At 44.3% G+C, this 15,403-nt stretch overlaps 2 protein-coding genes across 7 annotated transcripts; one reads left to right on the top strand and one right to left on the bottom strand.

The window, feature by feature from the left end:
- Positions 1-5,212: 5,212 nt before the first annotated feature.
- On the top strand, positions 5,213-8,883 carry LOC123092820 (translocase of chloroplast 34, chloroplastic). Its single transcript, XM_044514652.1, has 8 exons — positions 5,213-5,358; positions 5,477-5,597; positions 5,737-5,844; positions 5,934-6,058; positions 7,211-7,475; positions 8,092-8,160; positions 8,248-8,409; positions 8,518-8,883. Exons 2-8 carry the CDS (start codon positions 5,499-5,501, stop codon positions 8,668-8,670), a joined length of 981 nt encoding a protein of 326 aa, XP_044370587.1. The 5' UTR covers positions 5,213-5,358; positions 5,477-5,498; the 3' UTR covers positions 8,671-8,883.
- Positions 8,884-9,051: 168 nt separating this feature from the next.
- On the bottom strand, positions 9,052-13,732 carry LOC123092818 (uncharacterized). 6 transcript variants are annotated; one of them, XR_006444881.1, is made up of 3 exons: positions 10,774-13,732; positions 10,153-10,210; positions 9,052-9,629 (listed from the first exon to the last, which is right to left on the bottom strand). XR_006444881.1 is itself a non-coding variant. In XM_044514651.1 (2 exons), exon 1 carries the CDS (start codon positions 13,487-13,489, stop codon positions 10,805-10,807), a length of 2,685 nt encoding a protein of 894 aa, XP_044370586.1. In that variant the 5' UTR covers positions 13,490-13,732; the 3' UTR covers positions 9,052-9,629; positions 10,774-10,804. The 6 variants fall into 6 exon arrangements, 2 of the variants coding, with proteins under 2 accessions (XP_044370586.1, XP_044370585.1); XR_006444880.1 differs by having other exon boundaries at positions 10,133-10,210; XR_006444878.1 differs by having other exon boundaries at positions 10,153-10,228.
- Positions 13,733-15,403: the final 1,671 nt, after the last annotated feature.

Raw genomic sequence — 15,403 nt, forward strand, 5'->3', positions numbered from 1 at the left:
TCACGATCTTAACATTTGAGGAGAAATACTTGGGCCTTCCTACCCCGGAGGGTCGGATGTCTAAAGGGCGCTTTCAAAACTTACAGATGAGTATGACCAAAAGATTAATTCAGTGGGGTGATAGTTTATTGGCTCAAGCAGGGAAAGAGGTGTTAATCAAATCGGTAGCCCAAGCGTTACCAACATATTTAATGGGAGTCTTCAAACTACCCTTCCCAGTTTGTGATGATCTAACTAGGATGGTTAGGAACTTTTATGGGGAGCAGCACAAGGGAAAAAGAAATTGCACTGGAGGGGTTGGAATGATCTCATGCAACCGAAGAGGAGGGCTGGAGCTGGATTCCGAGATTTTCGCTTGTTTAATCAAACTTTGTTAGCTTGCCAGGCATGGAGATTACTTTCTAAGCTAGAAAACTTGTGTGCTACACTTAAGGCAAAGTACTACCCCAATGGGAAGTTGGAGGACACCGTTTTACCGGTAATGCATCTTCTGCGTGGCAAGCAATAAGTTATGGTCTAGAATTATTAAAGAAAGGGCTTGTATAGAAAGTTGGTGATGTCAAGAGCATACGGATATGGTGACAGTTGGATACAGTGACCACACTCGTATAAACCAATATCCCCACAAGGAAGATGTCATATCAGATTTGTTTCAAGCCTTTTGAATGATGATGGCTCGTGGAATTATGCATTGCTAAGGAAGCACTTTGTCATGGCTGATGTATCTGAAATTTTGAAGATCCGAGCTTCAACAGAATCAGAGGATGTGTTGGCTTGGGGTCCAGGAAAATTGGGGCAATTCTCTGTAAAAAGTGTGTATGTACTGGCGTTCGAGGAGAGTCACAGGAGCGATGCGGTCTCGTCTAGTACTAATCCTTCTGGTGATCGCTCTTGCTGGAGTTATATTTGGTCATGTGACATTCCCCCGTTGGTGTGTAACTTCGGTTGGCGTGTGGCTACAAATTCTCTGCCAACATGGCAGAAGAAACAAATAATTAGATTAGAGACCTCTAGAGACTATCCAATATGCTTTAGGGAATGTCGTGGATTTGTCACGGTAGATGTCCTAGTGTGAGGACTTAGTCGTGAGGCCAACGCATCTATGTGGTAGCTTGAGAGGGGTTGATCAGGATGAGAGACGCGAGGCAGATCAACACACAAGACAAGGATTTAGACAGCTTCGGGCCCCGAGAAACATCGTCCGGTAATAGCCCTAAATGTTGTTTGTGGCTAGGTCTCATTATGCTCATGAGGGAGTCGCCGCATAAACCGGCTCTCCTAACTATGTCTAGCCTTAGAGATTACTCCTCCCCCTCTTGGGGTGCCCTGCCCCTCCTTATATATGTTGAAGGGGCGGGTTACATGACTAGTCCTAGAAGGATTAGGATTACTCTATTACAAGTGGAGTCCTATTCTTACTTCTTTTATAGGAGAATATTCCTTATGCCTTTCCTCTTAAGTCGGCCCACCATCATATGAACCGGCCTACCGGGCCTTGGGCCTTGTCGTCCGTTTGACCCGCCTGCCGGGTCACCAGTGAGTCACAATGTCCAGGCGGGTCATACATCCGGCGGGTTACACCGCGGGGTATATCCCCGACATTAGCCCCCAGTTTAACTTGGATTTATCCGTGGTAAACTTATGCTGTAAATAAACACAAGAGCAAATTTGACAGGTTGTGCTCCGGGTTAAAAAGTTTTCCTGAGCCGACACCTGATCATCCTTAAGTCCTTATCATCTCCTCCTGGATGCGTGTCTATGATCTCATATCAAATCTTCTTTAGCATATATGTTCAAACTTTGCTAATGCAAAAAATCTGGGCACTTCTTCTGAAAAATCCGGGGCAATAATCCAACTTCATAATCAATTTGCTGACATTGGTTTCTTGCAGAAAAAATATTATAAAGAATACTCTATTTGACTCGGCTTCCAATGCTCCAGTTTGACAAAAATATTGGTCTTTGAAATACTCATCTGATTTTCAGCTGGCTTAACGATGTATAACTTGCCGGTTTGTAAATATTGATTGCACCGGGTCATAACTGTTGCTAACATCAAGCTTGAAATGTACCTCTCTTATATACATATCACTTGTAGCCCCCAAGTCTTAAGAAGGGAGCGTAGTAACAACTTAAGACTTGTTTCAATATAAATGTTGCAACCTTGAAGAAATCCAAGTTGCTCATCTGAGTCACTAGTCAAAACTGAATATTCCATATATGTAGCCCCCAAGTGCGGGTTGTCATGCTTGCAGCAAACTGGGACTTGTAATTGCCTTATGCTCATAAAAAACTTCAACCGGTATAGCCCCCAAGGGCCAGGTCATTATGCAATAATGAGCAGGGACTTTGTAGATATGATCATGTAGACTTTTAACATCAACGTGTAGCCTCCAAGGGCCGGCTCAGTAAGATAATACTGAGCTGGGACTTTCATTGAAAATAACATCATATGATGTAACCATCACCATGGGGCTCGAACCCACGTCCACAAGGTTAAGAGCTTTGTACTCTACCAACTGAGTAGTGGACCTTTAAATATAATGGATTAAGGCTTGTGTACCTTGAATTTTTGACAAGAGTATTTGGTAGCCCCCAAGGGCCAGCTCATTACAATGTGATGAGTCGAGTCTTCAATAGAGGACAACTTTCATCCATTCTTGATATGCCCAGGTGGAAGGCAACTATATGCAAAAATGGCCATGGTCTGGAATCTGCCGGATATGCACTTGATTAAGAAAACAGGGAAATAATGGCTTATCCAGGCTCTGGAGCCTTTGGACCAAACAACAAGAGGTATGCTTCTTATGACATTATGGAGGATATGGTACGTCCCAAACAAAGTTATTCACAACAAACCAACTCCATCAATTGATGTCTCGGTCAGATTCCTTCAAAGTTACTTGGAATCAATTATTGGTGTTAAACTGAACTCAAAGATGGATCCATGCAAAGGAAAACAGTTATCACCCTGGCTCCGGCCGTCTATACTAACAAAGGTTCAGGGTCGGACGCAAGTCCTAGGTGGTGGCCGCCAGCACATGGCTGGGCCAAGTTAAATACTGCTGGATCATATGGCCTGGATGGAGGTGTTGGTGCTGGTGCGGGCATGATCCTAAGGGATTCTACAGGTGTCATTATAGTCTCAGCACGCAGGAAATTGTTCTTTTGTCAGTCTGAACTAGAAGCAGTTTTGTGCGCCTGCAAGGAGGGCCTCACAATTGTCGTGAAGTGGAGCAACCTTCCTATCATCGTTGAATTGAACCGTGTTTTTGCAGCGAAGTTAATCCGGAGCAAGGAGGAGGATAGATCTATTTATGCCTCCCTAGTTCGTGATGTTAAGCAGTTAATCAGTAGGTGTAATTCTCGTATTACTTTTGCTTCCCGATCCCAAAGTAGAGCTAGTGTTTCCTTGGCAAACCATGCTAGAATTGAAGATAGAACTATGACCTGGATTGGGTCAGGACCACCAAAGGTCATCAGAATTGCTTCAGAGGATTCTACTGATACTTTGATTGAGTAATACAAGTTTTATCCCGCAAAAAAATAGCGCATGTGAAACTTCCGTTAGTAGCTACTCAGACGGTGATACCCTAGGTTCTGCCAAGTCTCATGACGATAGTTTGCGAGCATGGTGTATAACAATTTCCATCGGATTTTTCATCAATTAACTAGACATTTCTCTTTTTAAATTAATTAATAGAGTGAGGTCCTTAGACTCCAACAAAAAAAATGCTTGTCACAATTGGCAATAAGAGCATTATGTGATCCTAAAAAAGAGCTTTTTGTGAGCGTGCACACACAAACTAATCACCGGACATTTTCTTTGCTTTACTCAATGTATACATCACCTCAACAAAATCCTCGAGCTTGTTGATTTCTTAGCTTTCTCTTATCTGTTGCAACCTTTGTAAAGTTCTAATGGTAGTACTGTTCACTAGAAAAATGAGACCCAACATAATTATTTAAATTTGTTGGAATTTATCTTATGTGTAAACTGATATGGCGCTATCCATGTAGTCTAACCTTCATTCTCACCACATATACGCGCATCCCATTAACCAGCGTGTCAACTTAGACATGACGTTATAGCGTCAACATGGCAATGGGTACCCGCAACCCGCGAACCCGACGGGTAAAAACCCTATTAGGGTAAGGGTTTGGAAAAAATAAATACCCATACATTTATAAATGGAAAAAAAATATACCCATCGGATAAGCCGGGTATAGGTATGGGAAGGCAATACCCATGCTCACGTACCCGCATACCCGCGTACGAAAATGCAACCGCTAGCCTTGAGCCAAAATCCCACCCTTACCCATGTGCATGATCTTATTTAAATGCGTGGTCTTGTTTGTGAACTCATGATTTTGTTGATCTTATTGTAGTCTCCTTCATTTGATCATTTTAAAATAGGGCTTTAGAAGTAACTTCAGTAAAAGAAAATTATAGGAAATTGTGTCCCTCTTGTTTGTCTTGTAATTGGAAAAAAGAAGAAATAACATATGTGAATGTTTGGTGCCATCTAGTTCATGCTTATTGCTACCCATTTTTGTAAATTAATATCATTTTTTATTCCATCGCACAACAAATCGTGATATGCATGTGCTGAAAGGCTAAAATGTGGTATATCTTTGTTGAAATTTTGAAGTATACATGCTGAAATTTTGTATATATATGCGAAAAAGTGCTAAAAAATACACGGTGAAGTGTGAATTGGGTAAGGTGGCCGAGAAGGGTATTTTTACCCGCGGGTATCCGCACTCGGCCGGGTATGGGTATGGGAACAATTGAAACCCGAGGTGCGGGTACAGGTACATGTACGGGTTTGAGCGAAAAATATTGAGATGGGTAAGGGTTTGGACGACCATTATCCGCACCCGAACCCGACAGGTGCCATGTTGAGTGCGGCCGAGTCCGCTGTGGTTTAGGCAATAAAGGCAGCTAGTTTTCCCCTCAAAAAAAAACTTAGACATGAGAGACTCTTAGATTTAACAAAACTGTCAAATTTTAAGGAATAAGGGTTCCATCCAGCGGAAAAATGTATTATTCAGGGATAACTACTTTTTTATTTTTTGAGAGGAAATTACTTTTCTTTAGAGGCCTACATAAAACCAGCCCAAAGAACAAGCGCCCCAGGCCCAGCCCGTTAGTCCACAGAGAAAAGCAAAAGGACAAAAAAGACCCCAAAAGAAAAGATGAACAAGACAGAAGAAGGAGAGAGTCCCCATCTCCATCTCGCTCCTTATCTCTTCCCTTCTCATAAACCCCCTCCGCCGAGTCCTACTCCCCGTCTCCGAGCACCTCCGCCGAGTCTAGGGTTTAACCGCCCGCCTCGTCGGCCTCCGTATCGCCAGGTAAGCATCCCCTCCACCTACCGGCTCAGTCCGGCCGCGCACTCTCGCTGCCGCCGCCGCGCGCCTTGACCAATTTGGGTTAATGTTTCTGATTTGTGTCGGTGCGTCCGCATGTCAGGGGTAAGGAGGAACGGGCGGTGATGGCGGCGCCGATACCCCGTGAGTGGGTTGGTCTGCAGCAGTTCCCGGCGGCCACCCAGACCAAGCTGCACGAGCTCCTCGGCAAGCTCAAGGAGGAGGTATTGCACGCGTATTTAACGCCCCTTGCCTGGACCAGCTGATTAAATTAGCCATGACTAGGTTCTGTTTGTGTCTGTTATTGTGAGTTGTGACGAACTGATGACAAATTGTATGTTCTGCTTATGCTGTGATGTTAAGAATGTGAGCACATTGACGATTCTGGTGATGGGAAAGGGCGGTGTGGGGAAGTCGTCCACTGTCAACTCCATTGTCGGGGAGAGGGTCGCCAACGTCAGCGCGTTCCAGGTCTCACTTCTTCCTGGCCCTGTCTCTGTTTGTGCCTCTTTTTGAGTTACTTATGCGGGAGCGCGTCGTTGAATGTTGTTTCTATGCAGTCTGAGGGTCTGAGGCCAATGATGTGCTCCCGCACCAGGGCAGGATTCACCTTGAACATTATCGACACTCCTGGGCTCATTGAAGGTGGGTATATAAATGAGCAGGCTGTGGAGATCATAAAGAGGTATGTACATGTTGGGTGGTAACCATGCTGTTTGCAAGTGGCAATTGATTGTGGATACTGTAACTTGTAATATAGGGCTTTGGATGAGGGTTGTCATTTTTGACTTAGGGACATGAGTAGATTATTTCATCGTGTTGCTATGAATTTGATGTTTTATTTGTTTTGTCAACTGGCAAGATCATTTTGCTCACACATTTCGAAAATTCCTTCAGTTTGAATTACTGCATTGCTTAAATGCTGATCCTGGGATGGTATCTAGACTTTACGAGTCTTTTTTCCCATGGTGTCAATATAGGCCTAGATTCTAGGTCAATCAGTTTGTTGTGCATAGCAATCACATTGATCTGAAGTAGCATATTGCTAATATGTACTTAAAAGATGGTGAATGCTTGGGTTCTAGATCAACGTATCAATTTCTTCCATTGGTCTGCATGGGTAGAGATGTAGAGTTTAAGTACATAAATAAAAATAAAAGAAGAGACATCTGCATTTCTGTTTATACATAAATCTTGTGTTCCTGAACAGAGCTGTCCTATCTTTTTTGTTGCTGTCGTTAAATCATTACTGGTTTACTTTTGTGAATTGTGATAATCCTGTCCCTAATGTAGCATTCAGGACCGTAATTTATATACTCTATTAAAGTCCATTATTTCTCTAAAAGTGCTCAACTCTAATAGTCTATGCATATATGTTAATTTTATGCTGGCAATGGTGTATAGTAGTCAGCTGGCGGTCACCCCACCTTAAGTGCTTGATGTGATACATAGTGGTTGAGTTACCTTACACTGTAGTGGGTGCATCTGCACAATTGACCTATCAATTTGGATATCATAATTGGGGTTTCCCCTTGGACTTTAATTTTTTGCATACTAACGAGGTTAAAATGGTAACCCGCGTGTGCTTATTTATCTTATTTGTCTCCACTTTCTCAATTTTTCCTTGGATTAATTTTCCCTTTCTAGAGAACCATATTTTATTTGTTAGCAGTTGTAATCACAGCAAAGGTTGTTGAGATTGCAGTACACTGAATTGGCATCTATAGAAAAATTTGTGCTGCTTTCATAATTGCCCACCGTTGTTGTCATACAATCTGTATATCATAATATTTATTGCTATGCTTGTATCTTAAATGTTTTATCAATGGTATTGCAGGTTTCTTCTGGAGAAGACTATTGATGTCCTCCTGTACGTCGATCGCTTGGATACATATAGAATGGATACATTGGATGAACAAGTTATAAGAGCCATCACCAATTCATTAGGGAAGGCCATTTGGAGAAGAACATTGGTTGTATTGACCCATGCCCAGCTGTCTCCTCCTGATGGAATTGACTATAATGATTTCCTTGCAAGAAGATCAGAGTCGCTTTTGCGATATATCCGTTCTGGTGCAGGAATCGGCAAACGAGAATATGCGGTAATGTACATATTCACTTGCTATACAATCATTTCCATCTTATTTAATGGAATATCAGCACACTGTCAACTTCTTTGAGATTTTGTGGAGCTTCCTCTGCCTAAACTACAGTCCTGCTGTTTCTCATGAACATATTTCTGCGGAAATACTTCCAAGTTGTTTTGGTTGATATTTTTTGGCGCTCTTCGCCCTGGGTGCCCAGAATGAATACTAGCTATTATATGAAACCGTCTCTTCTCCGTCCTCTTTCGGTTTGATCTTGATCCTTTTCTGCATGATCAATTTCTTGAGTTTCTCTGTAGCTTCAAGTGCTACCATGTGCTGGTACATTATGAAACTGAACCTCGTCTGTAATGGAATTTTTTGATGATCTGCAGTGTCTTAGTCCATGATAGTCTGACGAGCATTTGATTTGACTGCATGAAACATGCTCCACCCATTGATTTACTTCGGAACACACTCTTCAATTACGAGCTACTTCATAACATTTCAATCGGATTTGTCAGTATATGATAGATACTGTAGATAAACGGTCGTACTTATGGGGCCTTTGTCTTCAGTGTATGTGATATGAATATTAGTTCTGACAAAAAGCACTATGCTCTGTTTCTTTTAGGATTTTCCCTTGCCAATAGCTTTGGCAGAGAACAGTGGAAGGTGCAAGACTAATGAGAATGGGGCGAAGGTTTGTAGGTTTCACACTGTATTTGACTTGCATTTGCTTCTGCCTAGCTGCTTGAATTTTAATTGAGGATGCCATATAACTGTGCAGATTCTTCCTGATGGAACTCCATGGATTCCAAACTTGATGAAAGAAATTACTATTGTTGTCTCAAATGGAAGCAAGTCCATTCATGTTGATCAGAAGTTAATCGACGGTCCAAATCCCAACAATCGCTGGAAGAAGTACATACCTCTCATCCTTGCCGTGCAGGTTAGCTTCCCCACATGAAAATAATAGTAAAATTCACCGCATAAACTTGGCATATCATTTGTATATAAACATAATACTTACTGATTAATCCTTCATGCTCTTCTTCAGTACTTTTTTGTGGTAAAAGGAATCCGAAGGGCTATTCATTCTGACATTTCGAACGGGAAGCTGGATGACTGGGAGCAGCGCTATAGAGACTTGGTTGGAAGCGGCAACCCGGTAGACCAGAAAGTTTCGTCATCCCGCAACCCTAAGGCCTGAACTGGCCAATGAGAGTGCATGCCAGTCTCTTGATCGTGGTCCATTCAACTCCCCGTGTTGTTCTTTTTGTGCTCCTAATTCCAGTGGTCTGTTTAGGGGGATCTATAGAGCTCTCAGGAACAACTTGAATAAAGTTGCTAGTGTTCTAGATGTTAAGATTATGTACCTTGCAAATGTTATTGTTGTGAACTATAATTATTTGAATTTCTTGTATGGCCTGAATGTTTGGAGATTAATGCAATTTCTTCATTGTTCAACAAGTGATGAAAAAAGAGAGAAGACCTGAGCCCAGACGCTGCTCCATAAACAGCTCTACACCCGGATCAGAAGCCATGGTGATTGGCAGTTCACTAGCATAGCATAAACAAAAAGGATTTTCTACTTATCAACTGTTGTTTTACAGTGCAGTGAAGAACAAAATTTGAGTGTTCTAACTGTATTCTGTACAATGACTGTTGCGTGATGCAGTGCAGTCTCAAACATGCATTCCCAATGCGAGAGTACAACATAAATACCATTAATCACGAGGCCATCATGTGACTGGATTTGCTTTCATGCATCAGCATGGAGCTTCAGAATCATGAGATACAATGGTCCGTGCTCAAGAAAAAATATGTACACTTGCACTGCACAGTTCAACAGGCAAACACGCCACTATCGTTGCAGCCCATAGCAAACTAAGAATTCAGCCAAAAAACTTTGCCCAAATGGCAGGTTTTGGCTCAACTGAAATGAAGAAAAACTCATGTGAGACAGTTTTTTTTTACGAGTGCACGTATCTGGTTAGGTTACAACTGCCACACGATTTCTCTCAACAAAGAAGAAGAAAAGAAAAGAACGCCTGCGCTAATGCTCGTAGTTGTCACTCAGCAAAATGTTTAACTTTTGATGCAATAGCACTCCCTCCTTGTCGCCTATGTAATGCCCCAATATGGCTTGGACTCTTGCTGCCTTGCTACCTGCAATTTTGAACCATCCGAATTTTTTTTTCTGCTTTAGTAACGTGTTTTGGCACTTCCACAACAAGGATTTGGAGATCAGGAGATGCATATATAGATACATGCAAAACTAGCATGCTTTGAGAAGAACCTCTAAATTAACAACACGAGTTCTTTTCTCACACTAATTATTTTGGTTTTTCTTACTAACCTTTACCATTAGAAAGTGTGAATCACAACTGAAAAGGCCAAAGTGAATGCAGCCGCAGCAATATAGTAATCAACAAGTTTGGGGCACTCAATCCAATGAAAAACTTCTGTCACTCAAGATGTCTGGCGATATTGAGTGGATAAAATTACTTCAGAATGATACACAGTTTCAGTTTAAATAACTATCCTTGGGCATGATGTTACTATTTTCTTCTATTTCAATTACCATGTGGGACATGATATACTACAAGGGCAGTTAATCACATAACACATCCAAAAGGCTTAGAGCATGGTACAGAAAAGGTAGTAATTACACGGTCTATAAATGGCGCACCAATGCTTAACATCAAGTGCGTGAAATTCCTGTTAAATGCACCTCAAGGTGGCAAATCCTGTCAATAGAATAGGTGCTGTAAAAAAGAAAAGAAATGTTTGAGCACTGAAAATAAAACAGGTTAACTACGGCCCTGGTTAATGCTACACAGTATCTGAATATAAGCATGTATTCAAACTCCAAAGGAACAAAATGATGGCTGCAAATTTTCTCAGGGTCATATGAGTTGTGCTAACAGTCAAAAGCGAAGGTTAAAAACTGTAATTGAAAAGGAGGTCTATTGCAATCCTGGCCAGTGACAAAATTGTATCTTAACATACACATTGTCAAAAATAACATGGTAGAAAGCTTAACAAAATAGTATACTACTCCCTCTACTAAAGTTAGTACAAAGTTGAGACACTTATTTTGGGACGGAGGGAGTATTTTAAACCGAGTTATTCGAATCCTACCCCTTCATAATTTACAGCGCCGCCCACAGCATCTAACTCCCAAGAAGTGTTTGAAATATGCAAACAGCACTGTATGTCTATACCAGGCCAAGTATCTGAGAGCGTATATATTACTAGTCTGTCCTTTTCTCAACAAATTTACATGTCATCACATGGAAATGCAAAATACCTGCTACAACTGAATGGAGCACTGCAGGCCATTATGATGGCTTTTGTATTTTATATGAGCTACAAAAATCTTGGTAAGGCTTGAAATTATTTTGCCATCTTACAAATTGTTTCTTCAAGCATCTGTATATTTCTTCCTCAGCAGGTTGAATGTCTAGATCTGTGGAAGCAAAATCCATCCTCACTGGGGTGAAATCAAACAAATCAGATGTGGTTTGTTCAGGCCCAGAATCAAGAGTCCCAGCTTTTCCACAGACAAATGTCGTGAAATTCTCATCCTTGTATGCTGCTGCAGACGTTTCAAAAGATGTACAATCAGCGGCCTTTTGCTCTTCGTTTTCCTTCTTTATAACAGTTTCATCAAGAGTAAACTTATTTTCAATCCAAGGCTCGTAAACAAGATATGACTTCTTGTCATTCAACTTTTGTGAGGAGAACCATCCATCAAAGTTGTCGGATTCAGCAATGGATACTTCAGGAACAAAGGCTCCAAGCACCTCACTACATCGATGGCGTACCAAGTCAGTTTCTGCAGTTTCTCTTTCCGAAGGGCTGTCTATGCCCCTGTTCATCTCTTCCAATGCAAGTAGGACATGCACAGGGAGCACTGGCCCAACAAGAGCATTTTGAGATACCGCTTTGCTAGTCACCTTCTCACATGTGCTTGATGGTTTCGCTAACAGGAAAGGCCGAAGTTCATTGTGTGGCGAACAGCTAGGAACTTTTAAATATTCTAATAAGCCTTCTTTTGTACCACATTTTAGCATGTCCTTGTATTTAGAAAGGGAGACATGAAGAATATTTGAAGGTAGACTGTTCAATATGCTCTGACATGCAATTTCGAAAACATTCATGGGGATGCTAGCATTACATAGGAAATCTGAAACTGGCAGCACGCTGGATCTAGAGTTATCCTCTGCAAATGCCAACACATCTTCACTAATAATAATTTGATCTCCGTCTCCGTTAACACTACTACCATGCTTCGCCAACGCACTGCATAGATTGCCCTTCAGATGTTCATATAGGAAATGCAACTTCAAGAATCGATATTTGGTTGAGACATTTTCACCTTGAGTGTCAATCAAAATGGATGAACAACTATCGATGGATGCATGTTCTGATTCATCACATGGGGTGTCAATTTCATCATGCAGACCTCGAGATGCACGATACTGTTGCATTTCTAACTTCCCCAATGCTGTTAGCCGGATCAAGGCAAAGCTGGCAGATGTTGGCTCTGATATTGGGAGGTCATCTGGAAGCACATAGTAGCCAACAATGGACTTAGCGCGGTGTTGGGAAGCATACCCATCATATACTGAAACAGGCGTTGAGAATATCTCTTTCATGATTCCATTGCTGCAGCCACAATGCTGACCTGTCAGAGAAAGCCTCGAAGGAATATCCCAAGCGTATAAATGAGAACTATCTGGGCAACCTTGCTCCTTAGGCCCGTAACAGAACAAACTGAACTCCCCATTCCAGAACGAACCAACCAAAATGGCAAAACCTGAATTTGAAGCCCATTCATATTCCTTGGAAGGTCTCAATTCAGATAGCCGAAACATGGCAACATGATTTGGGTTCTCAAGCCCATGCTGCCAAGCCAACACAGGTTCCAAGGGCTTTGTCACATCAAGGAGAATCAAGTGACGCTCTGTCACTACTGATATATGGGAATCATCGAACCCAGCCTTACAGAATGCAATATAATGCTCAGTCCTGTCAAAAGGCTCAGTTTCAAACAACCCTGGCAACCCAATTTTTGCTAGAACCTTGTACTGAAACTTGTGTGGCTCGTTTTCCACGACGTATTTGTCACCATGATCTACAAAGCTCAAATCAACCAAAAGGACGGCTTTTGAGCTTGCGACGATCACCATCCACGGTTGTGCTCCATACGCACAGCTCAGCCAGTCCCCCCAGTCTTCACCATTGCTGCCAAAACCAACGCTCGTCTTTCCTCCAAGTCGTGTATTCAGATCAAACCAACACAACTCCCCACTCTCCAGCAGCACCGCACATTGTGACGGAAAATGCCTGCTCCAGCACGCATGCACGACAGCAGCATCAAACCCCTGCTTGGCCACCGGTACAAGCACCAGGGAACCCGAATGGCGTGACTCGACCCTGAACCAACTCACTGAGTACAATGTCGCAGCAAGCAGGAAACCCTCGACGCAGCTGTCATCCGGCTCCGATGACCAGGACGACTGGGCAGGAATAGCAGCAAACTGCTGTATGCGGTGCCCAGGGTGCTTGAACCCATCACTCTGAACGAAGAGCGAAACGGGGGCAGAGCTCGCAACGGGCGAGTTCACAAGAGCGAAAGCAATCTTCTCCGCATTCTCGCCGTACGGGAAAAAGAGGACGAGAGAGCTCGCGGAGCGGGAGGGGAGGACGGCGAGAAGATTGGAAGGCGGTGGGAACGGCGGCGACGGCGCGGCGAGGAGGGGTCCCGAGAGGGACTTGAGATCGGAGTAGGGGAGGAAGGAGGTGGAGGCGACGAAGTAGCGGAGGGCGTGGCGGAGGTCACCGGTGGTGGAGGCGTGCAGGGGCGGAGGGAAGGGGAAGGGGAGGGAGAGGAGCGGGGCGGGCGGCAGGAGAGGGGTGAAGAAGAGGGGCCCGTGGGAGGCGTCCGGCGGGGCGAGGGACGGCGGGTTGAACACGGAGGAGACGGGGAAGAGGAAGCGCCAGTCGTCGGAGAAGTTCATGGAGGCGCGCGGCAACGGCGTCGCGAGCGGGGAGAAGGAGCAAGGTGGGGATAGGCGCCCGTGCCGGCGGGGATCGCGGTGACGGGCCGGCGCGAGAGGACGAAGGCCGTCGGCGTGCCGGCTTTCAATGGGCTGCGAGAATCGGCCGGGCTACCTTGGTGGAGCCGAAGCTTGGGGGGAGAAGGCGGCGGCGCAGGGGGTGAGAGAGGTAGCGCTCGCGCGGGCGTGGGGACAAGGGGGGAGGTTTCGGGGGCTTCGGGCCCTCGCTCTCTTCGTGTCTTTTTAGAACGTCGGCATCTTATTTAACCAAGCAACACCACTGCAAAGAGTATACAAAATCTGGCCTAGAGTTCATACAAGATTTAGCCAAGACATAAGACCCTACATTATAGCGCCAACGAACATGTTTGAAAGCCACGTAAGAGAAGCTAACTATTGCAAATTTGATGTCAGACACCCACCGAGCTACGCTTGGGCCTCCGGAGGTCCTAGAGTACGCCAGTCTCAACCCTCACCCCCACGCCCGATCGTATCTTTTGGAGGTGGACGGCGAATGGCACCTACTCTGCCAAGTCTTGCTATCAAGCCCTTTTTCACGGGTCCACCACTCTGCCTTGCTGGAAGCTTCTTTGGAAGAGTTGGGCCCCTCCCAATAACAAGGTTTTCCTCTGGCTTGCATCTCTAGACCGATGCTGGACGGCAGAGCGCCGCGCGCGTCACGGCCTCATCCAGGACCCCACCTGCATCCTCTGCTCTCGGAAGACGGAATCCATCGATCACCTACTCTCCGGTTGCGTGTTTCCCCATATCACTTGGCATGAAATTCTTTCATGGTGCCGGCTCACCCCCTCCCCTATGGATGGCACGACGACCTTCTTCGCTTGGTGCTCTCTAGTGGCCGAAACTTCACTGGGCTGCCTACGTAAAGGACTCAACTCCATCGTCGCATTGACTGCTTGGGCCATCTGGAAGCATCGCAACGCATTGACTGCTTGGGCCATCTGGAAGCATCGCAACGCTGCCATCTCCGACGGCCTCCAACCCTCCACCGAAGATCTCGTGCTAACCATCAAGGAAGACGCTCGCCTCTCGGCCAAAGCAGGCGCCAGGGGTTTAGCTACTATCATACCTGTAACCTGATCTTCTGTATCGAGGTTGAGCATCCTCCTCCCCCTGCTCGATGATGCACCGTCCCAGATGCATGTTGGTGTACGTCTGTGAGGATGCCATCTGTACAAAAAACTATCTATTCCTACCTATCAATGAAATGATATGCTGCTAAGTGTATTCACCAAAAAAAAACACCGAGCTCATCGATGATCGATCATGGATAGAAAAGTTGAGGCGCTGTACTAGAGAGACATAATCTGTGATGAAATTGACAAAGTTAATATTCTCCTCCTGTGCCAAATAAAATGCTCTACGAAGAGCCAGAGCTTCAGCCATCTTAAGGGCTAGGATCTCAGGGATAGACTCGCTGCAGGTAGCCATGAACTGGCACCCCTGATTCAAAGCCATCAGACTTGCCTAGATCAGCAAAGATTGCAGCATCAGAGAGAAAAGAAACGGACCCCGGCGGCGACGTAGACCAATCAGAACTTGAAGATGAAGTCTCATGCCTATGAGTAGGAACCGGACCCTATAAGTGCTGCACAATTAAATCAACATATGCATTGATCTTGAGAGCAAGGCGTCGAGGATGGGAAGCCTCGCAAATACTCCTCGCATAGTTTAGCGCATCTCATATATGTCAAATTGAGATAGTCATAACGGATGCATTGAGTTTGCATGCCCTAGAGAGGAACCTGAAGAGCCACAACCTTGGAGAGGTGAAATCAGCCCGACAGGGATTGATGTTGAAAGCTCATTTAACTAGTTCCCGGGCATAAGGACAGAAAATAAGAGAATGCTTAA

The sequence above is a fragment of the Triticum aestivum genome, chromosome 4B, assembly GCF_018294505.1.
Source record: "Triticum aestivum cultivar Chinese Spring chromosome 4B, IWGSC CS RefSeq v2.1, whole genome shotgun sequence".
Classification (NCBI taxonomy): domain Eukaryota; kingdom Viridiplantae; phylum Streptophyta; class Magnoliopsida; order Poales; family Poaceae; genus Triticum; species Triticum aestivum.